The sequence below is a fragment of the Triturus cristatus genome, chromosome 12 (assembly GCF_964204655.1).
Source record: "Triturus cristatus chromosome 12, aTriCri1.1, whole genome shotgun sequence".
Lineage (NCBI taxonomy): Eukaryota > Metazoa > Chordata > Amphibia > Caudata > Salamandridae > Triturus > Triturus cristatus.
In genome coordinates, this window is record NC_140595.1 from 198,412,421 (window position 1) to 198,437,151 (window position 24,731).

Genomic DNA, 24,731 nt, shown 5'->3' on the forward strand with positions numbered 1-24,731 from the left:
CTTACCAATGAATAAGTTCCTCCGTGCACTGAAACTAGTTACTCTTCTTGCTGCCCCCCTCCCACCAGTCCTTGCTCTGGGCATCAAAGACTCAGATCGGTGATGGTCAGATGGACGTGATGGAACCTCTTAACAGTAGCCTTCACCATCGCTTTAAAGGTAACCATCCCCGCCAAAACCAAATAAATAACCATGGCACGAAGGTTAGAGGGTAGAACAGAGGGGTTGTTTTACAGTTTCTTGTGGGAGAGCCTTTATAATTCTGTCCATGTAAACAAGTCACATTTTCTTAAAGGTTTTAGCTTCCAGAACGTTTTGTTGAGCTGCTCTACCTGGCTTCTGTTGATCATTGGCTTATGACTATTCTAACTTAGAGGACCAGTGTGGCCTTCAGAACTCTTTGGTGGTAGCAGAAAGCACACAGTCGTACTTGGAGTGTGCTGAATCACAGGGATGGGCAAGGATGGATGCCCTTTTGGTGCATCGGTCACAAAGCTATCGTACAGCGTCTGGCCTGTAGAGGCTGGGTTGAATTGACACGTTTTGTAAAGAAGACATGTGCTTTATATTGATTTAAAAGCCTGGTTTAACGAGTCAAGCAGTAGTGAGCTAAAGGTCTTTTGACCAGTTAGGTAATGAGTTGTAATTTGCTAATTACATTGCACAAGGCAATGGATGTAGCATTTGTTTACACAGCGACTGTGCTTTATGACTGTAGCGTAAACCTTCAGCTCATTTACAGTTCCTGGTCCATGATTGAATTGTCTGTGCTCTGCTTTGAGTGGTTTGCTTGAAACAAGCCTTGCTTTTCATGCATTGTAATTTCCAGGATTGGTCCAAGGCCAGTCCTTATGACCAGCCCATGCTGGCCTCACTACAACGCCGGAAGGATCGCGTCGAGCATCTACGCGAGTCAGAACTTGGACCTGGATACCAAGGAATGAACACTGAGGACCCGCATCGGCCCAGGATGTCCCCGGCCACCATTGCTGCCAAGGTATGGGATCATAAAAAACACAAGTGTGGGATTGAGAGTTGCTGCTGAAGGGATGCTTCTGAAAAGCTTAAGGCCTTGAGAATTGGAAAGGAGTGTTCTGGATTGAGATGTGCCTTTCCCGTTAAGAGTTAATGAATATAAATGTTGATCGAGAAGTGTCTCAGCCTTTGAAAGATACAATAAAGGGATCCTGTCAGAAGCACCTTACTATTCAAGCAGCTGTGGCTGGAAAAGTTAAAGACTCTTGATTGAGAATGTCTTATCTTCAGCTAGGTGCAGAAGATGATTCTGTGTACTTAAGCGTCACCCTATTCGATCGGTAAAGAAGACTTCTCTGGATACAAATGCGTGTTATTTTTGAATATGTACTGAAGAGGTACACTCATACAAAGGTGTCTTCAGCATGTCCAGAAGAGGGCTCTGGACTAACATGTCCTATCCTTTGTAAGATACAGAATGGGTTTTGACTTCAATGGTATATCAGCCTTTGGGGGATAGAGAGGAGGGCTCTGGATCGAGAAGTCTCTTAGCCTTTGGGAGATATGGATAAGGGCTCTTGTTCAAGAAGCGTATCAACCTTTGAGGGATATGGCGGAGGGCTCTGGATCGAGAAGTGTCTCGGCCTTTGGGGATATAGAGAAGCACTCTTGATCAAGATGTGTATCAATCTTTGGGGATACGGAGGAGGCCTCTGGAATGTGGAGTGTCTCAACTTTTGGGCGGATACAAAGGAGAGCTATGGATCGAGAAGTGTATCATACTTTGGGAGATACGGAGGAGGGCTGTTGATCAAGAAGTCTTTCAACCTTTGGGGCATACAGATGAGGGCTGTGGGTTGAGAAGTGTCTTAGCCTTTGGGGGCTACAGAGGAAGGTTCACAGAAGGCCAATGAATACGTGTCCTACCTTTGCTAGGTTCATAAGTGAAGTACAGATACCAACGTCTTATTTTTTGTAATTACAGAAGGGGATTGTGGATTGAAACATGTCTTAACCTTTGAAGGTGAAGGAAAGGGCTCTGGGGTTGAAAAGTGACACATTCTTTCAGCCTTAATAAAAACAACTCTGTCTTCAGACGTGTAACAGTTTTCTGACAAACGGCTCTATTTTAACCTTCAAGCACGGCTAACAAGTTTCCGTCAATATTCACAGTCTTTCATACACCACAACCTACTCTCTGCATTCCACCTCCATTCCCTCACTTCTGGACAAACTGGCCTTGGCTTGCTCTCATTCTCTCCCAATGCAGTCAAACTCCTCCTTTCACATTATACGCTATTACCACCAACCTGTCTTTCATTCCTGTTTCTCCCTTTACCCCTCATCTTCTTTCTGTGCCTCACTCATCTCTATTCTTCTTACATCTAAACTATCGTCCTCTCTTACAGACCGAATACTTTCATCTTGTCTATTGATCAGTGCCCATGAATCTCTCCAGCTCTACTTATTTTGCTGTTTTGCTGTTTTTCTCTTTTTATTCATTCTTGTTCACTTTCCCTATCCTCTCCTCCTTGAAACACCTCTCTGGCCCCTCTTCATTTCTTCCGCTCTTTCCTTTACCCTCATCTCGGATATGTCTCACTTGCACGTCTTCCTTTCTTCCTTACTTTCCCTTAATGTTCCTCCCTGACATTCCCTCATTGCTCCTTCTTCTTATGTTCCCCCTTTTCCTATATCTTACTTAATTATATACACCTGGTTTCCTTTCCTTTCTTACCTCCCTTTCCATTATACTTCTCTCTAATTAACTCCTGTTCCTTTGCTCATGCTTTTCTCTTTTACATTAGCTGTTCTTCCTCTCTGGATACCTTCTAGCTGTCTGCTATAAACTTCCTTCTATCTGCTCTGAAGATCTCTGCAAGTACTGGATATAAGGAGCTTGGGGCACAAACCCTAAAAATGTATGGTCTAAGTTAGGATTCCCTGTGCCTAATCTTCTTAGTTCTTTGACAGCACGGGGAGGAGGTGTCACCAGCTGCCAGTGACCTGGCGATGGTGCTGACCCGCGGCCTGAGCCTGGAACACCAGAAGAGCAGTCGCGACTCACTGCAATATTCTAGTGGCTACAGCACACAGACCACCACACCTTCATGCTCGGAGGACACCATCCCCTCCCAAGGTACAAAAGCAGACTTTGATTAGTTATTTTATATATTTACTTGCATCGGGTTAAGAAATACTATACATAAATGGGAACATTTTGTTGTATAAGAAATAGTAACTTTGGTGGTATACATAAATTGTGGACTGGGGGAATGTGGTTTTCTTTTTTTCCAGCAATTTTTGGCCACAACAGTAGTTTTACCAAGGTGACAAACTTCATATTTTCATCAAGTTGGAAAGTTTGCGAAGTTTGCCTGATACAGTGGGCAAAATTAGATTTTTTTGCTCACTAATATTAACTTCATGCACACTTCTTTTCTCATACTCAAAGTGCAAAGTAATAAACTCTATGCTCCACTGCTCAGCTTCTTGTCACAAAGCTTCCACACAACCCTCCTCATATTCCGCTGCTTCTCACCTGGGAGATGACAGAAGAACTCCCAAACATGGAATTCTTGGTATTCTTCTGAGGATTCAGATCATCTGCTCTTTACAAGACCTAGATACAGAAGATGGTCCTGCAATGTCTTGCTGTGCATTGTCTGCAATTGCAAAGAGCTGGAAAATAGAATCTGTATCAAATCCCAATTGCTCAGGTCTCCTGCTCCTCACTAAAAGGTGGATGTGCCACCTTGTTCTAGGGGACATGAACTTTCTGATGTGGTAGAGGGGCACCTCCACTCTCATCTAATATAAAGCTCAGAATAGTCTTTTCCTTGGCAAATGGTTCTCCGACCATTACGAAGTCCTGCTCTCTTTGCAAGGTGTGTCGGACCCACAGTCCTGTGTTTCAGACCGCTGACTTGGCACACATTGGAAAAATTGAGTTGACTCTGAACACCCCCCTCCCCCCCTAAAATTTTATCTAAAGGCAGGCCACATCTAAATGGAACATTAGCTTCTCAGTTTAAATGGTCCCAAAATGTGTTGGTAGACTCTGGACTTTTTTTGAAGACCATGGAAACGGCACACCGAAAATGGCACACACCATCTGCATTCTTGGTACCCAGACAATAAGATGAGACTCAACGCAGGTCCATGAGTTTTATAGTCTGGGGACTCAGTACCAAGATTGTGGACTATGGAAAGGGGACCCGATGTGAATCCAGTAGATTTATAGTCCATTGTCTCTGTACTGAGATTGTGGTCTATGAAAGAGGACCCAATACCAGTCAACGTGTTTCATAGTCTGTGGGTCAATGGTACCGTGACCAGGGACTACTGCAGACATGGGGTCCTCTGCCTGGTAGGAGCCATGAACCCCAAGAAGGGTTCACTCGCCCTGAAACACAAACAAATTAATTCTTTTTACATTTTCAGTTTTGTGGGAGCTTTGTGAAGTCCCTCCAGTTAGGCCCGGGGGTCAAGGTGTTCCTACCTACCCCCTTATGTGTCCTTTTATTTTATTTTCTCAGCATGCATGGACTGTAATCTGCCTACTGTAAGGGTGGCCACAAGATACATTTTTTCTTGCAGGAAGCCAGTGAAAGGTTTTGGGTTTGCAAACCCCACTTAAGAGTTCATGAACCCAACATTGATGCCTAGGAAAAAGCTTCCTGCCCAATGACATGAGATTTGTCTTTCTACTTTTAGGTCTGTGAACCAGGATTTGAGAACAATTCCCAGACTAACAGTTCAAATATCTCTAGCCTTTAAACCTTTCAAACCTACTCATCACTTTTTTATAACTCTAATTTTTCGAAAACTATTGAAAGGTTTGGTGTAAAATTGTTCAGTGTCTTTTTGTGGGTGGCAAAGATTGCCGACAAGTTAAAAATAAGAAACGTTTTTCTTTTTGCCCCCCTCTATTCCCTTCCCCGCAGTGGCGTAGCTAGACCTTATGTCGCCCATGGTGGCCCCTCCGTTAGCTGTCCGCAGCGGACCACCACCCCTTGCTACGCAACTGCTTCCCCATCGTCCTCCACTTGACAGATTTCGATGAAACTTGTCATACCGAACCCAAATTGGATGATTTTTTTTAAAGAGTACATTTTGTGCATATTTTTCATATGGGTCCAAAGTTATTATGAAAACAAAATACGGCTTTTCATTGGAAACTCTGACACAGACTGAATTAAAATACAAAAACACAAAATATTCTAAACTATTGATATGAATTAAAGAAGAAGGCTGAATTAACCCAAATATAAATAAAGTAAATAATTATGGTTTATGGTATTAAATCAATAAAGATTTAAAAATGAATTAAGAAATAAATGTTCAGATAACTCAAATTGAAAAGATAGACATTTAGTGATGGAGAATGTAATGGTACAATTACCAGAAGGAGTAGTAGGAGGAGGAGGTCGATGTATTGGGGGTAATGTAGTGGTAGAGTGATGTAAAAGAGGTCAATATAGTAACATACAACCAATCTGTTCTTGGGCGTGCAGTCGGTTGGTATTGCTGTGGATATTCCTGGTAATCTTGAATCATCGAAGGCGTGCCCTTACCCCTCATTTCTAAAAGTGCCAGAAGGGCTAAGGATCCAAGTCTCGAGGTTGCTCGAGGAAGTTTAGTGTTGGTGAAGTGGTACATAAAATAATGAGAAAAGGAGTCAATTAAGAATATCAAAGAAAATGGTGCGTAAGAGAATGTGACTGTGTCAGACCATGAATAGAGTTCATTACCAATGTGAGGAATTTGGACTCTGTTTGCAAAGTTGAAGGGCCAGTAAAGCGATATAGTCAAGTTTTGTCTGCATTCGAATGTTGAGTCTTGGCTGAATAGTATGAGAAGTGGGAGACGGTTGTTTGGATATTGAGGAGCCAACCGATTATTGTAACATCCTCTGTGCAGACTTCCAGCCGCGGCCCCTGCAGGTAAGAGCGGTGGGGCAGGGGGGCCGGGTGAGAGGGGAGTTTGACGGACGATGAAGAGGGAAAAGTAATTATTTATTTAATTTTACCTCATCATCGTCCGTCGAAACCCCCCTGCAGCCGGCCCCACTGCTCTTACCTGCACAGGCCGCGGCTGCAGCCTTCCTTACAACATGAGCAACCTTTGACGTCAATCTACTTATTCTGGATGATTTTAATATCAGGGGTGGCACACCGCATTGACTCGATTCGTCTTATTTTATTGATTCTTTGCCTCCTTAGGATTGTCACAACATTGTCACATACCAACACACTTCCTAGGTAGGCCTGGGCCAAAATTCCGTTGCGTTCGCGGAAATTGCGATAATTTGGCATTTTTGCGTTCCGCGGAAAGCGCGAAAATGTCAAAATTTCCGCATTCCGCAGCTTAGCGATAATTTGTTTCTTGCTCGCGCTGTAAAATGATACATTCTCGCGTGCGCACGATCTCCTTACTTGAAAGCCGACAAGACTTCCCGATCCGGTCGCGTTCTCCACGAGATGTTGGATTGTTGGTAGCCATTTGCGCTGTCTCGTGACAGTTCTCGCCCGCAGTAACATCATGCGTCGCGCGATCACGTCTTTCTTCTCGCGATCATGCACCGCGAGACAAGTGAAAACAAGATGGCCGCGCCCACGAGCAACCGCATGGGTAAGTTGGCGAGCCGCGACCACGCAGAAAATACCGCGAACGGGCGGGAAAAAAACTTCCGCATCTTCGCGATATTTCCGCGTGTTTGCGGAGATTTTTAACATTTTCGCGATAATTTGCGAAAGTGAATTTCGCAAATTCTGCCCACCCCTATTCCTAGGACATGTCCTCTACCCAAGAATATCATCTTCATTCTCCAAAATGACTGGTTATAAATTTGAGATTACATTCAAAGGAGTATTGTGAGGTCCCTTTTGTCTAGGCATTTTGAAATGTCTGACTGTCAGGGACTCTGACAACGACTGGTGGCAACGTGGAGAAAGTTAACAAAATATTGGATATATAGCTTGACAAGATCGCACAGAAGTCAAAGCTCAGTAAGAAGAAACATTCAGAATAACGAACACCTAGGATGTGCAAGATATGCATAGAAGAACATAAACACTAAAGGGAATGTGGGTAAAGCACTCAGGAGCTCCACATGGTAAGACTGAAGCTCTGGAAGCTCCTCGCCCACAATTATTGTTGCAGATACTGACTGCAAATACCCACATACAGGATAAACATGCAAACGCAGGGTCTGTGGAGCTGATACCTATGGTGATATTATAAAAGTAACATACAGATAATAATCGCTGAGCAGCACCCCCTCTATGCGCCGGCATTGCCACTGTTGGGTTTACCCACAACAAAAAGAGGGTATTTTATGGCTTTGAGAGTGTACAAATTGGTGCTCACAGGAATGGAAATGCTGAGTGACTGCTACACAGAAGGTGTGTTCCACACCTCAAACGCCATGGCGGATAAAATAGTTTGCCTGATACACAGTTGCACATGGAGCAATAGTGAGCTCTAGTAAACATCTTGGGGGTCTGATCAATCAGAAACCCTGACCCATCACTTGGTACTGGTACTCCTCACATTCGGTAGAGGGGGCAAACCTATTTCACGGCTATAACGCATGTATCTTGCAATGATGGTGCAACAGCTGTCATCCCAGAGAACGATGGGGGGAGGAGCTCAGCAGACGACTCACTGATAAGAAATGGGATCAGGTGACGGAACACCAGCATAAAATATCCAAAAAAACTGGGTTCCTTTATACACAGTATACAGGGGTGTAGCTTGGTGAATAATATTAGGGGTGCGTGAGCTTGAAATTTTCCAACATGCAAATTGTGTACCCAGTTAAAAGGATAGGCGATGGACACTAGCATGACTTCAAAGGCCATAATAATATGAAACAAATGGGTGTGGCTGAGGCGAGATGGTGGGAAATGCCTATTCCAAGCCAAGGAACCCCCCTCTCCTTACGCAGTGGTAAAGGGTCCCTTAAGTAGTCGCAAAAGGAGAGAGCAACGGGAGGAGGTCAGAATTAAAGAAAGGTGTTTCACTATAATCAGTGGCAATTGGTGGAAGAACCACTTCCTCAACAGGAGAAAATGTTGGATAAGAGCTTATAAGTGAAGTGCACATTTATGCTCTAGGGCATTCTGGTGCTGCCTTAAAGATGTATGTTTTCTTTAAATGTAATTTTTTTTATTTTATTTTTTACGGAGTTTTATGTAGCGCGAACTTGACCCGAAGGTATCGGGTATCAGAGCGCTTTACATAGCACCAGTTGCAATACATGTGGATACATTCATTTTTGTTAGGCACAGGGAGATTAAGTGATTTGCCCAGAATCACAAGATGTTCAGTGTCATTGCCAAGACTCGAGTTCCCCAGATTCGAGGTCGACCGCCCTAGCCGTTAGGCCAGCTCCTCTCCCCAATATTATTACCTTCTAATTTTATTGACTTAAGAAGGATAAAAGGCTAAGTGAACCTGCTGGGTTTTGAAGCCGAGACCAAGAGGTCACACACGCATTGTTGGAGTGGAGGCATTAGGCCACTAAGCAACCACACCACCAACCCCCACCCTACAGCCCATACATCTAGAAAGCACCAGCGCTGAGCTATCCTCCCTTGGGCATGAGCCACTGGCAGTGCTGCTCTAATAGCCACAGTTGCCCACTCATTGGTAGGTAGAGCCATTATGACTTTCAATGGCTGCCTGGATCTGTGTCGATCCTGAGTCCCAACACGAGAAGCTCCACTGTGAAAATAATCACTGCGTGCACAGCTCTGGCGTGCACAGCTCTGACATGCGTAGCTGAGTGTCAGATAAATTCACTAGAGTCATCCTATCAGAGCAGTATGATGGAGGCAAGAGTCCATGGCACACAGCAGGCCCTCGGAAGTGTTTGCTGTAAGCTATGCATTGCCCGCTCAGAGCTATCTGTATCATAGTCTTTAGTATACTTTATCTTTCTGGTTATGGACACATAGAATAGAGATGCCAAGTGTCTGGCACGGATCTTAGACCCTGCGCAAGAGCCAAGCCCTGAAAATATGTAAGTGTATTTCTTTAACATCTGGAAGCTTTGACATTAACAGGGCACATTAAAGCACTGCACTTAGAAGTACTTATTAAATGTGATGGGTTTGTACAACTGGCAGTCTGAACTCACATATTTTGGGCTTTCATACAGGATCATGAATTAAAAGGTTTCGGTGAAATAAAATATTAAGATCACACAATTTAAGCAGGGAAGCCACAAATTATCCAGAAAATTGGTGTCTATTTGTCTTTACTTATGTTAAGCCTTTGTTTTTATCTTAGTGTATTGTGTATATTTTTAAACTATAGAGCAACATCGACCCACAGGTATTGGAGTGATTCACATGAGATTAAGTGATATGCCCAGAATCACATGATGTTGAGCCAATGCAGGGACTTGAACCTAGCACCCTAGTTCCATAGTAGGCAGCTCTGGCATCCTGGGTAGCGGGATGGAGGCAGAAGCCTCATGAAAGCTTGGCTTGTTATGGACTCGAGGTTCCACCAGGACCTCGAGCTGAGCCAGAACCAGGCTTCAGGCTTGAGTCACTTTAAAGTGAGAGCGTTTAAAGGAAAGCAAGAGGAATGTAGATTACTCACTCCATGGAGCCCGCTCATGCCCCTCCTGTTCTCCAGCTTACACGGCTGTGACATAACCCATAAAAAAGGCCTGCAGTGGGGAGGTGCACATATTTCTCTGCCAACAAATATTCATGTCGAGGTTCTTCTATCAAAACACTATTGGCTTTTGCCTACTGTGACCCTCTAGTCAATGTCTAATGATATTTCTGTTTACAGTCAGTGGGTACCAACACCTTTTAATAATAACACACACTGCTAAGCCAAAAGGTGTAGCCTACACAACTACACCTAATGAGCAATAGCCTCAGTATGTGCAACACCTGCAGTAGCACTGTGCCATAAAAACCTAGAACACAGATTTCTGCTTTCCAGAAAACTACAAGTAGGAGCCCGGCAACAAATATATTATTTATACTACAGCCTTAAACATCTTGCCTATGTCAAAACATAGTTTTTATACTATTTGGTGGATGCATGTGTTGTCAACAATGAAACAGGTGAACATGTTCCACTGCAACAACAAAGGCCTACCACCAGGGCCGGCTTTAGCACTGCTGACGTCTGGTGCGACACTCTACGCCACTTCACTCTATGCCTCTCTACTCTACTCTGCACCATACACTCTGATGCACTGTATGCCTCTCTATTCTACACCACTCCACTCTATGCTACTCTAATCTGCAACATTGCACTCTATGCCACTACTAAATGCCACTACACTATACCCTGCGCCATTTCACAACAGGTCAATCTACTTTACACAATTTTACTCTTCTCTAAAATAATCTACTCTACTCTGCACCACTCTACTCCCCACCATTTTACTCAATTCCAAAGCACCATACTCTGCAGTTCTAAACTCTACGCCACTCTACTGTACTCTAAGTCACTGCACTCTGCATCATTTCACTCCACTCCAATCTATTCTGCACCACTGCATTGCATGCCACTGCACTCTACACCACTCTGCCCTACACTACTGCACTCTACGCCACTCTACACCTCTGCACTATACCCTGAAACAATCTACGCCATTGTATTCTACGCTACTGCACTCTACTCTGCACCACTATACTCTAAGCCACTGCGCTCTTTGTCAATGTACTCAACACCACTTTCTCAAAACTAATGCACTCTAAGCCAATCTACTCTGCACAATTGGACTTTATTCCACTTCACTCTAGTCCACTCTACGACACTACACTCTACGATACTCCACTCTATGACTCTCTACTCCATTAAACTCTATGACACCCTACTTTATGACACTCTTCAACACTACTCCACTCTCAGACATTCTATAAAGCTCACTCCATGCCACTCTACAGTCAGGGACTGTCCGGGATTGTTTGGGACACAGTCAGGGACTTGGACAAGGACAGGCAATTGGGCAGAAAACGGAAGCAGAAAGGGGAGCACCGCACTGTGCAGGATCACACAGGAAGTTAGAGAGGAGAAAAGGGATCCAATGGGGAAGCTTCCACAAAGAAACAAGGTAGCTAGAACTCAAAAAGGACAGGCGGGGATTTAGCATTAAGAATAACTGCACCCAGGACGAATGTGTAAGATATATATATATATATATATATATATCCAATCGAGTTGTGCTCTAAGCTTGAAGACCCCACACACGACGTGTAAGTGAAACACTTTATTCTCTTACAGGCAGCAGCAAATTCACAGATTGTCAGCTTAGCGCATTTTCTGCCGGTAATGCCATACGCGTTTCGGGAGTCGTTCCCTTGTTCACTGGCTTCGGCAAATAGTGGAGAAAGCCTTTCACATTGTGCACTCGCGATGATATAGCCAAAGTCCCGCCCCCTGTGGGCGTACGCCTCAGTGCATTCTGGTTATGGTGGTTTGTTCTGTTAAAATCCGTAGTGGCAACAGACTCACGTTCTCCCTTAAGTGGTGATAACCCAACGGGTCGCTATTGCAGGCAAGGAGTGGTCCGCTGCTTCGTTTCTGCCTGATAGAGAGGCCACGTCGTTCTCGGTGTGCACCTGATAGTGCAAGTGCACAGACCTGCTCTGTCGGCAGTGGGGAGTCCTCGTGACCGGAGCAGGCCACTATGTATCCAATCGAGTTGTGCTCTAAGCTTGAAGACCCCACACACGACGTGTAAGTGAAACACTTTATTCTCTTACAGGCAGCAGCAAATTCACAGATTGTCAGCTTAGCGCATTTTCTGCCGGTAATGCCATACGCGTTTCGGGAGTCGTTCCCTTGTTCACTGGCTTCGGCAAATAGTGGAGAAAGCCTTTCACATTGTGCACTCGCGATGATATAGCCAAAGTCCCGCCCCCTGTGGGCGTACGCCTCAGTGCATTCTGGTTATGGTGGTTTGTTCTGTTAAAATCCGTAGTGGCAACAGACTCACGTTCTCCCTTAAGTGGTGATAACCCAACGGGTCGCTATTGCAGGCAAGGAGTGGTCCGCTGCTTCGTTTCTGCCTGATAGAGAGGCCACGTCGTTCTCGGTGTGCACCTGATAGTGCAAGTGCACAGACCTGCTCTGTCGGCAGTGGGGAGTCCTCGTGACCGGAGCAGGCCACTATGTATCCAATCGAGTTGTGCTCTAAGCTTGAAGACCCCACACACGACGTGTAAGTGAAACACTTTATTCTCTTACAGGCAGCAGCAAATTCACAGATTGTCAGCTTAGCGCATTTTCTGCCGGTAATGCCATACGCGTTTCGGGAGTCGTTCCCTTGTTCACTGGCTTCGGCAAATAGTGGAGAAAGCCTTTCACATTGTGCACTCGCGATGATATAGCCAAAGTCCCGCCCCCTGTGGGCGTACGCCTCAGTGCATTCTGGTTATGGTGGTTTGTTCTGTTAAAATCCGTAGTGGCAACAGACTCACGTTCTCCCTTAAGTGGTGATAACCCAACGGGTCGCTATTGCAGGCAAGGAGTGGTCCGCTGCTTCGTTTCTGCCTGATAGAGAGGCCACGTCGTTCTCGGTGTGCACCTGATAGTGCAAGTGCACAGACCTGCTCTGTCGGCAGTGGGGAGTCCTCGTGACCGGAGCAGGCCACTATGTATCCAATCGAGTTGTGCTCTAAGCTTGAAGACCCCACACACGACGTGTAAGTGAAACACTTTATTCTCTTACAGGCAGCAGCAAATTCACAGATTGTCAGCTTAGCGCATTTTCTGCCGGTAATGCCATACGCGTTTCGGGAGTCGTTCCCTTGTTCACTGGCTTCGGCAAATAGTGGAGAAAGCCTTTCACATTGTGCACTCGCGATGATATAGCCAAAGTCCCGCCCCCTGTGGGCGTACGCCTCAGTGCATTCTGGTTATGGTGGTTTGTTCTGTTAAAATCCGTAGTGGCAACAGACTCACGTTCTCCCTTAAGTGGTGATAACCCAACGGGTCGCTATTGCAGGCAAGGAGTGGTCCGCTGCTTCGTTTCTGCCTGATAGAGAGGCCACGTCGTTCTCGGTGTGCACCTGATAGTGCAAGTGCACAGACCTGCTCTGTCGGCAGTGGGGAGTCCTCGTGACCGGAGCAGGCCACTATGTATCCAATCGAGTTGTGCTCTAAGCTTGAAGACCCCACACACGACGTGTAAGTGAAACACTTTATTCTCTTACAGGCAGCAGCAAATTCACAGATTGTCAGCTTAGCGCATTTTCTGCCGGTAATGCCATACGCGTTTCGGGAGTCGTTCCCTTGTTCACTGGCTTCGGCAAATAGTGGAGAAAGCCTTTCACATTGTGCACTCGCGATGATATAGCCAAAGTCCCGCCCCCTGTGGGCGTACGCCTCAGTGCATTCTGGTTATGGTGGTTTGTTCTGTTAAAATCCGTAGTGGCAACAGACTCACGTTCTCCCTTAAGTGGTGATAACCCAACGGGTCGCTATTGCAGGCAAGGAGTGGTCCGCTGCTTCGTTTCTGCCTGATAGAGAGGCCACGTCGTTCTCGGTGTGCACCTGATAGTGCAAGTGCACAGACCTGCTCTGTCGGCAGTGGGGAGTCCTCGTGACCGGAGCAGGCCACTATGTATCCAATCGAGTTGTGCTCTAAGCTTGAAGACCCCACACACGACGTGTAAGTGAAACACTTTATTCTCTTACAGGCAGCAGCAAATTCACAGATTGTCAGCTTAGCGCATTTTCTGCCGGTAATGCCATACGCGTTTCGGGAGTCGTTCCCTTGTTCACTGGCTTCGGCAAATAGTGGAGAAAGCCTTTCACATTGTGCACTCGCGATGATATAGCCAAAGTCCCGCCCCCTGTGGGCGTACGCCTCAGTGCATTCTGGTTATGGTGGTTTGTTCTGTTAAAATCCGTAGTGGCAACAGACTCACGTTCTCCCTTAAGTGGTGATAACCCAACGGGTCGCTATTGCAGGCAAGGAGTGGTCCGCTGCTTCGTTTCTGCCTGATAGAGAGGCCAGTGAACAAGGGAACGACTCCCGAAACGCGTATGGCATTACCGGCAGAAAATGCGCTAAGCTGACAATCTGTGAATTTGCTGCTGCCTGTAAGAGAATAAAGTGTTTCACTTACACGTCGTGTGTGGGGTCTTCAAGCTTAGAGCACAACTCGATTGGATATATATATATATATATATATATATATATATATATATATATATATATATATATATATATAAACAACATTAACAATAAAGGGAATGGGGGTAAAGCACTCGGGAGCCCCACATGGTAAGACTGAAGCTCATTAAGTTCCTCACCCACATTTGCTGTTACAAATACTGACTAAAAAATACCCACAGATATGATATGTATGCAAAGGCAGGGTCTGTGGAGCTGATACCTATGGTGATGTTATAAATGTAACTCAAAGACGATACTCGCAGTGAACAAGAAACACCACCTAGTTAGTCAGCTGTGTCCACGGATCCTGGCGATCAAACAGGAATACGCAAGGCGGTAACAGGCGTTGTGGCAGCTCCTGGCTGCCACAACGCTGGCACCTTGATCCTGTATTCCTCTCACTGCCTGCTATTCTGGCTGGAGTGTGGTAAAGATTGTACAGTGCCTTATAATGCTGAGCCTGCAACCTAGCTAACAACAACACTGATTGCCCCAGTTTCAGTGATTCCAAAAAACGTTCACCCCTTCTCTACCAGTTCTCTGACTGCTTTTCAAGGTCATTTGGCATATACCCGATTAAACACTCAGAAATTTGACTTATCTTACACCCTCTAGGCCGCAAAGATGCTCCACTATGATGAGTAACTTCTCTACCCCAATAATTTGTCTATCCCTTTTTTTTTAAATCCCTTTTTTCTAACCCATATTATGATTGTAACTCCTCAAAAGATTTTAACTGACTTTAATCAAAAAGATCTTCAAGCTTCTCAACTCCAAATGCTTCGTACCTAGTACAATGTTCATCATGAAAAATGACTGGGAACATCTGGGATCGCCAAAGAGGAGTGTAATAACTAACGCCTAATACCAATCTTCTTTTTAACCTATGCCCAGATCTTGAATATAGCGTGGACTGTATTGAATGTCACTTTTTTTTTTAAATAGCTTGGCTCAGCCATTCTTAAGAAGCATGCATTGGCCTCCACCCTTTTGAAGTTCATAGATGGAGGGCATATCCTCTACCACCAGGGGCGGTGCCTCCATCAGGGTATGTGGCCATTGCCCCACTTATAATATGGCCCGATCCCCTATTATTGTGAACAAAGTAAATTAAATTAATTAAAGTGTACTGTTTACGTTCTGCCTGTAGCAATCAACCTTTGCCCAGGGCCAACTGCATAATAGAGTCTGAGGAGGGTCCTAAAGCCAGTGCAGGCCCGAGGGAGGTGGTTCTTGCTTAACATTTGATTTGACAGACTGACACTAGTTAGAGGCACCAAGCCTCCTTGTCCTAGGCACCAGGGGAACCATTTACTAGGGGTTTACAGAGGGTGCTAAAGGTTTTGCCAATTTGGGAAACAATTGTACAGTTTTGGGAAAGAGATCTGGCACTCGAGACCTGGTTAGCAGGAACCCAGTGACCTTCTAATCAAATTCACATCAAATACCAGGCAAAAAGTGGGGGTGACCATTTCAAAAGGTGGCACTTTCCTACAGATAGCCCTAAAGAAATATAGAATGTTGGGCAAGAACAGCATTTTACTTACATTACACTGCCCAATTATTGTTAAGTGCAAATTAGTCATTTGCCTAACATCACTTTTAACTTTCTGTAGAACTGGAGCCGGATTTAATTTGACTATCTATTTGACTTTAGCTGTAATGGTAATCCCCAGATAAACTGCATGGTTGACTATGTGACTGCCGTCTAGTTGAATCCAGTCATTGATTACTATAAAGGTCTTACTCTTATTCAAATCATAGGCAGATACCCTGTCAAACCTTAAGGCCTCACTTTTTATCTCTCTGAATGTCCCTTCTGGATCAGGTGTCACCACTGCAATGTCATCTGCATTTGCAAGTATCTTAGTCTTAATACCATGAAATACTATTGGGGTGATTAACACAATCGCCTCCAGTCTTCTTCTGAATGGACTGATGTATAGAGCAAACAAGAGGGGTGGGCATAAGCATCCCTGCCTTGTTCCTCTCGGTATTTCCAAGGCCTCTGACTTCCCACCCACCCTCATTATTTGCAATCTTGCTATTGGATTCCTAGAGTGCTTGAACAGCGATAATAAAGCCCCGGACAAGTTTATTCCATCTGAGTGTTGTCCACGGTAATCCCATGCCACTCGATCAAAAGCTTTTTCGGCATCAAGAAGTATCAGAGGCATGGGATCACCTGCTACTCTGGTCTTATCAAACAGGCAAATGCTCGTCTATTGTAATTGGTGATGCCTCTACCGGGCATAAAACTGCGTTGCCACGAAGAGACCAATTTCCCAATAAACTGACTTAACCGGGAGGCCAATATCTTGGCATATAACTTTGCATCGCTATTTATCAATAATATAGGTCTTTAAGACCCAGGTTCCAGTGGTAACTTCCCCTTCTTCTTAAATACCACCATATTTGTGGATACCCAAAAAGCTAGAGCCTGATGCCCCCTTGTACTTCTATAACAATATTGCCCAAATCCACCTCTAAGACAGAGTAAAAACTTTAGAAAATTCTTAGTGGAATGTTATCCGGGCCCACCACCTTTCGAGATGGTAATGCATTAAGTGCCTCTTTAATTTCATCTGCATCAAAGGGGTCATCTAGGGCAGCCTGATTCTCTGCATTTAACCTACATCCAATAATAGGTTTAAAGAAATGAAACATTTCAACCTCAGAGAGGACCTCGTCTGCTTGATATAGCTCCATATAAAATTCCCTGAACACTCCCAAAATTGCATACGGATTGGTGACCACTTGACTCCCCTTATCTCATGTAAATCCTCACCCACTACCTTTTGCCTTATCCGGAGTGCCAAAAGTTTCCCACCCTTTCACTATATTCATAGCACTCAGCCCTGAGTGCTAAATATTTTTCAGCTGCCTTGCCTAGTAATAGATTTGATCAACGTTATCCTATGGAGTATCTCCTGCAGTTCAACCCCTTCTGCAGCTGCTTCAACTATCTGTGCCTCCACGTCGAATAGATCTTTACATTTGTTGCTTAGTAGCTGAGACAGAGTCTAAGACTAAAACTAAAGGTCTCACCCCCCACTTATGCTAGCTTTCAATGTGTCCCAAACCACTTCATCAGGAGCACTAAGTCTGTTGACCTCCATGAAGGTAGGAATCCATTTATTCATATGATTAACATAGTCGGCATTAGACAACAGCCCCCTTCAAATGACCAAGTCTGCGTACGCCCTTTGCCAGCCAAAGATGGAATTTCAGTTATCAGGGGATCTTTATCCCTCTGACTAAAATTGAGGAGGTTAAAAAATAATCCAATCTGACAAGGTTCTTAAGGAGAGACGAAAAAAGGTATAGTCTGGATCTGATGTTTATAACCTTTTACAGATATCCACCAACCCATGATTCATTTTGAGTTGCTGGCCTGCTCAAAAGACCAGAGGCTTCCTCCCCACATAATATCCAGCTGCTGGCACACCTGGACCACTTTCTATGCGTATGTTCAGACCTCCACACAATACTACAGAAGTATCCCAAGAAGCCAATTTGAGATTTATGTGCTCCAGTACTGACAGATCGTCTAGATTAGATACATAAATGAAGCAGATCGTAACCACTACGCCGGCATGCTGACACTCAACTACGACCCATCGACCATATTTGCCGAACGTTTACATTCCAATTCACAGACATCTCTACATGCCAAGATTGCTACTCCCTTGTGGTAGTTCTCTGAGTAACAGAAGTCAGCAAAGCATATCCCAGAGCTTGCAAAAGAAATCTCCTTGCTCCCTCTATATGATTCTCTTGAATACAAAGTATCCAAATAATAATTTCAGACCTTCTGCCACATGATGCTCATTAATTGAAACCAGGAGTCGAATTGGTTCTTTTAGCATTTTTTCTTATCTCCTCTTGTGTTACCATTCTCCCCCCTCAGCCCACCTTTTTGTGTGGTAGAAAATAACATTTTACAGCCTGTTTTTTCACATTTGTATTTGTATTTGCCCAGGAGAACTCATGCCTCCCCCCTGCTGCGTAAGCTGCACTGGCTGCCTGTCAAACAACGATCTAAATTCAAGGGACTGTGTATCGCCCATAAAGCCCTTTATGGACACGCCCCAGGGTACATAAGGGAACGCTTAATTAAATAAGTGCCAGGGCGGGCGCTTCGCTCAGCAGAAGCCGCCCAGCTGGTTTGCCCTCGGGGTAACTTTGCTTCCAAAGGAGGACGAGCTGTTTCAGTCCTTCTGCCACAACTCTGGAACCAGCTGCCAGACACCCTCCGTAAAGAACCTGGTCTGCTTCCCTTTCGGAAACAGCTAAAAACATTTATTTTTAGGGACACTACCTAACACTTCCGACTACCATGGAGACTACCCCCGCCCGGACGCTGCCTTTCTTTTTTCAAGCGCTAAGAGACCTGTCGGTGTACATGCGCTATACAAAAACAAAATACAAATACAAATACAAATTTAAAGCCCTGTTTCCAGAAAAGCGAGTTCTCGAAAGGTTACAGTCATCAAGGCATTCTCACAGGAGGGACAAACTCAACCTGCACAGCATAAAGCAAAGCAAATAAAGCCAGCAAGAAAAAGTGAGTTACAAACCACAAAGCCAATGGGAAACAATGGGCGGAATGCATTCCCGGCGAAGTTTTCAGAATGTCCACAAGAAATCGTAAGTAAAAAAACAGACAGCTGAACTGTCTGGTAGTCTTCGATCCCTGCGTTTGTTGAACATTTTTATTTTCCCTTCAACATTCTGACTAGACCTCATAGCATTTAGTGAGAGTTACATTATGCTTGCTCCCACCAAACTCTGTGTCCATCAACAACCTGACAATAAAAACAACTAATTCTGGTATTTGCTGAGAATTTCCTCATTGGCTTGCTACTTTGCAATTTGAGAATAAAAAATGAAACCCCCTGCTTTCATTGTGGTTCATGTTGTTATTCTCTAGCCAACAGAATTCAGAGAACAAAGATTGTATATTCCAGCATTCACTAAGAAGTTACCCTTGTGACCCGTGTACCTCTTCCATTTGGAATTAATAGGTCTTAAAAAGAAGGCATGCCTGTAAGCATTAATGTTCATTCCTCACAGCAGGTCTGCCATACATATTTTATCTGCTCTTTGATTGGTGTAAAAGAAAGATTGTGAGATTCTTTGATTCAAATTCTTTTTATTGAGTTTTCGAACAGCACAGAAATATTGTGAGATTTTTTGATATGCAATGTGATTTCTGTGTAGCCTGTGTGAGTTTCCTTTTATTCTATGAAACATAACATAATCTCTTTTTTCCCACCCAGGTTCTGATTATGACTGTTACTCTGTGAATGGAGATGCAGATGGTGATGGGCAGGTGGAGTTTGACAAGTCTTCTACCATCCCTCGCAACAGCAACATTGCTCAGAACTACAGGCGTATGATCCAAACCAAGCGCCCGGCCTCTACTGCTGGACTACCAACTGGAGGTTCTTTGCCAGGGGCTTCCAGCAGCTCGACCCCTGGAGTGGCTACTATCCGCCGCACACCATCGACCAAGCCTTCCGTTCGACGTACGTTATCAAATGCAGGCCCAATTCCAATTCGGCCACCAATTGTCCCTGTCAAGACCCCCACTGTGCCAGACTCTCCAGGCTACACTGGACCCACTCGAGTGGGTAGCGAAGAGTGTGTATTCTACACTGATGAGGGGTCTCCTAGCAGCCTGGATTTTACCAAGGCATCACCCAAGAGGTTAAGCCTGCCCAACACAGCCTGGGGCAGTAATGCCATGGAGATCTCTGTATATGCTAGCGGGCCACACCATTCGACAGAGGAGGAGGATCAGCAGCTGGCAGCTAACCGGCATAGCTTGGTGGAGAAGATTGGCGAGTTGGTGGCCAGCGCCCATGCCCTTGGGGAAGGGCAGTTTCCCTACCCCACTGCACTTTCTGCGCCTGGGGCCACTCCAACCCCACCAATGTCAACTGACCCAACATCTGAAGAGCCACCTGCAGAAGATATGCTAGTGGCCATCCGTCGTGGGGTACGGCTGCGCAGGACCATCACTAATGACAGGTCGGCACCCCGGATCTTGTGATGAAATCCCACTTTGCCCCATCCCTCCACTCTTTCAACATCAGCAGAGCTACGGAATGGCAAAGGGAAACGTCTGAATTTAGCAGGATCTGAGTGTGTCAGTCCAAGAAAGACAAGGAACCCAACATGAAGACACTTTATGACTACAGGCGAAGAAGGACTTTAGAGTTTAATAAATGCAACCTTGCAGAAGTCTTTTAATGAACTTTCTTTGGCGAGGGGAGTGAAAAGATGTTGAACTTGGCAAAGTGCCTCTTTTGTACTCCCCACCGAACGTCGCTCCTACTCCGCTCAACTCCCATATTGTGTGCCTCATGAGCACCAACTGTGCCAGAGACCAACCTTCTTCTGCACTGCAGGAGGTGGGGAAAGAAGGGAGTGGGCACTTGGAGACTGGACACAAAACCAAGTAGCACAGAAACTGACAAAAAGAACGAAGACAGACACACACTACACCTGACACAACTAAAATTGTGGGACACTCGCTACTGAAGCCCTAAAAGCAGAGCTTCTGTTATTAAAAAAAAAAAATGTTTTTGAGACAGTTGGTATATTTTTTATTTCACAAACAGGAAACATGTCTGTGCTAAAACAACTTAGCTTCTGCTCTTTCATCACCACGGATGCCAACTTTCCTGCTTATCACACATAAGACAATGATACCTTGTAATTTTACAGTAGTGACAGTGCCTCCCCAAAATGGTTACATTTTCCAGTGAAGGATTGAGCCAAAAGAAAAGATTAAATATGAGTTCAGCGGGGTCTGCTTCCTCTCCTGTGGTGGATACAGACATGCCTGAAGACTGCCCTAGCAATGTTTTGGATAAAGCCTGGAAGAGTGGCCAGCTGCTGTGAGACATTGGGATCATTTCAAGTTCTGTGGTATCCCTTCCATTTAGTTTCTCTTCATCCTCTTCTTTCAATCTTGAGCCTCTCCCACTTCCACCCCTCTTCTTCTTCTTACTGTTGATACCTCATCTTTGGATGAGGTACACTTAAACAAATTAGAACATGACTAAGGTGACTAATTGGGTGCATTGCCTCCAGAAGCCACGCATGATTCTTTTATAGCAGAGCTATGAGAACATACCTCTCGACCACGATCCCAACACGTGTGTTCCTCTTGACACTTAGCTATGGCCAGAGTCGTATTGTAGGTAGTTTCAAATATCCTTCAGGCCCACACACTGGCTGTTTCAAGATAGCCCAACTGGCAGTGTCTCGCTGCCTGAAAGGCCAGTCCAACACTGGGTTTGATGCATCAGCAAAGAGGGATGCCCCACAAAAGGATCCCAGGAGAGTCCCTGCATGCCTCATAAAAGAACCCCAATCAAAAAATAGGGTAGAGTCCCCAGATAGCAAGCAAGGCCTGGTTAAAAAAGAATTCTGTACATTTCAGAACCCTGAGGAGATGATCCTCAAACCACAGAGTTACTTCATAAAAGGGTATATTTAACACCCCGCAGGGGAGTCTTTACTATTGGGTGCCCCAAACACTCATGAAAGGGGTCTCCATCAGAAAAGAGTGTCCAGTGGAAGGGTCCTTCAAGCACCTTATTACTGTAGGCTCACCCAAAGGATTCACCAAAACATGCACATCTTCCCCAGGCGGCCAGATGGACTTCAGTGACGTCATATGATCATGCTTGCAAGCATGTGCCTACAGACCTTAAAGTCTCCCTCTACTGCTTGGAAAGGGGATGTTGCTGTTTTTCAAATTCCATCTGATGTACCAATTGATCAGTCTGTTTTCATTTGACGAGAAGTAATCTTGAAATAGTCCATCTGTAAATTGACACAAAAAACAGGATACCGCTTTCTAGTGTTCTGCGTTGTATCTGGCCATAGGAACTAAGGAGACTCCTCGAGAAAATGGGTGTGTCTAGAGAAGAGAATCACAAGCGGAGGAGCTTGTAGGAAGCCAATGGACGCTCCTAAAGAGGCTGCTTCATTATGGGGATGATAATATGGTCCTTGGCAATGATGCAGAGGACAGAATCAAAGAGTGGCCACAAGGCCCCTCTCTTACGAAAGATATAAAGATGTAACCTTAAGCAGGCCTCCAGCTGGTGTTAACTGTTATGGACTGGGAGTGGTCGGAAGTGCACGGCCTCAAAGAAAGGAGGAGCAGAGATGAGGGTGGTTCTACAGAATAGCGAAGAAGGAGATGGCCCTATGGTAACTGTAGGGCATCTGGAAAAGAGGGGAAGCTAAGTAGTGGCAACTTAGTAGGAATGAGGGTGATACCATTCCAGTGACACCCCGACCACCGGGGCAGGTGCATCAGCCCGTTGGTGGAAACCTGGCACCGGGGTTGCAGACTTCATCAACATTTGAAGTTCTCACCCTGCATGGTGCACCCCTTGACAGCTAGCTATGGGGCCTGTTGTCTTGGGGTGTTCTTTCTATGCACTTTACTCTGGGCATTTACTACTCTGTTTAATAGCCCCCAAGTATCTTTATAATATATATTTATGTATGTGGCAGCAAAGCAATATTTGTTAGCAGACAAATCTCTTGTCTTTCTAAGTAATAACTCTTAGAATGTTTTGGGAGGTATATTGAGGGGAATGGGAGGGGTGTTAATTGGGGATTGTGGCTACCTAGGGGCAGTCAAAAAATGACATCCATTACAATACTTCGGACCAAATTTGTATGACTTACCTGGCTCCAGTTGCGCTACCTGTGAACTGATGGACTCTGTGGGTGGGATACAGTCTACTCCGGAGCGGCAACCTCCACTTGACGCCAGGTTGAGCACGACTTCATGTTGATATTTTAACACCACTAAAAATTCTGCATCATATCAACAATGTTCAAAAAAATCATTCCTACTTTTCAAGCTGATCACGATTCAGATTCTGAACAGGCAGCGAGTGGGTGGCAGATCTCCCTGGCAGAGGCCTTTCGCCCCCGACTCAGAAGATCAAACCGAGCCAAGTCTGCCATGATTGCACTTTACCTCCTGTTGGCTGGTCTGGAGTCCTGTTCGAAAACGCCGGCCATGATGCAGTGTCCCACTGCCAGTACAAAAACGCACCACTGAACTTTAATTCGCAGCCAGGCGGAGCAAAAGGAAGAGGACTGTCAGAGCAGAATAGAGAGCCAAGGAGGAATGTCACGTTTCTGAGCCTTAAAAATGTGAAATGGGGAAGGAGCAGGGCTTTTACTGAGAGGCGAAGAGACAAGATATAGTCAATCCTTGAGTAGACTCACATGACACGGGTCAAGACAGATTGCAGCAGCAAGTTGTTCATTTTACAATGATGCTGAAGATAGAGGCCAGAATACAAAGGAGTTTTGAGGATGTGGACTGCATCCACGCAGGGAATGCATTCTCACTCCAGTGTGGACTTTACAGGTTTTTGCATCCAATATCATGCCTCTTCAAAGCAGACGTAATGTTACAGAACAGGCTTCTTTTCGCCAAACTTTTCCAAATGTGCCTGTGTGCTGTACTGTCCACACACACCCAGCTTTCCAACACACACACAAACTTGGAAGAGTATTAAGCCATGCCTCAGCACAGTATTTTTTTCTGGGACAATTTCTGTAAAACCTATGCTAGACATTATGCACTCGATGATGCAAAGGTGTGGGCTTTGGCACAAGGCAGTCTAAAGCGTGCCAGTAGAAAGAGATACAAAGCCCTATCTCAGGAGATATGGCACTACTCTGATCTCTCCCTTTCACGCCGTACACCAAATGAACTCTGGTTGCAGAACCGGGCAGCGATGCATGAAATCCTAGTTCATCCAACCATTGATACTTATCGATACCATGCAGTTTGTGACTTTCACAAATTTGGATTCCACAAGGGATGCCAATGAATTTATTATGAGATTTGCCCCCCACCGGTCTTATACCTGTAGTTTATATGCTAGTCTACAAGAAGACGAGTCAGGATTCCCTCTGCCTGACCAGGCAGGCGCCTGAAAGACCTGTTTGTATTTCTTCCCTACGAGGTCCTACGAGGCTCAAAACCGAGAAGAGATTCACAGGTGATTCCCAGCCCTTTTGAAAGGGCTGCAGTCAGGCAAGGGACATCCCAAACCTCCAGTACCTTCTGTGCTATTTCAACATCACATGCCCTGTTGGACCTAAGATGGCAGAAACGTTCAATTATCCTCTTACTAGATTCACTAAAGCATGCGATAGCAGAACACAAAATGGCGCACAGATCTGAACTCCATTGTTTTCATGCAAGGAGACATTCTGCCACTGTAAAGACCTCACTCCTGGCGGTACTGAGGGAGGGTGGTCATGCAAATCAGGTGTCACCACCAGGTAGATTTCAAAACGAGAGTGCAGATTTATTGTAAAGGTGCTTTTTGAGATCCAAGGACTAGCGGGGAAGGTGTTAGGTTTTCACAGAAGGCAAGCACAAGGCTCAGTGTTCTCACTAGATGAGAATGTGCTGTGTGCAATCACAAGATCTAGAAAGAGGCGAAATGTGGACATGCTGAAAAGGATAAGGGAAGCGCCGGGTGTCCTGCACCAGGATAGGAAAGGGCAAGATATGCCACAGCCAGTG

General features: G+C 45.1%; 2 protein-coding genes across 13 annotated transcripts in view; one reads left to right on the top strand and one right to left on the bottom strand.

The window, feature by feature from the left end:
- MTSS2 (MTSS I-BAR domain containing 2) overlaps nt 1–20,728 on the top strand; it is a 331,653-nt gene extending 310,925 nt beyond the window's left edge. For 11 of the 12 annotated variants that reach the window (XM_085639827.1, XM_085639829.1, XM_085639832.1 and 8 more), the window contains 3 exons: nt 830–997; nt 2,950–3,115; nt 19,423–20,722. In XM_085639827.1, the coding sequence (XP_085495953.1) occupies nt 830–997; nt 2,950–3,115; nt 19,423–20,198 (1,110 nt within the window). In that variant the 3' untranslated portion in view covers nt 20,199–20,722. Of the gene's footprint in view, nt 1–829; nt 998–2,949; nt 3,116–19,422 lie in introns of all 12 variants that reach the window. The other variant, XM_085639831.1, reaches the window with a different exon arrangement.
- Nucleotides 1–24,731, bottom strand: part of IL34 (interleukin 34) — an 851,078-nt gene that overhangs the window by 169,256 nt on the left and 657,091 nt on the right. The window lies entirely within an intron of this gene.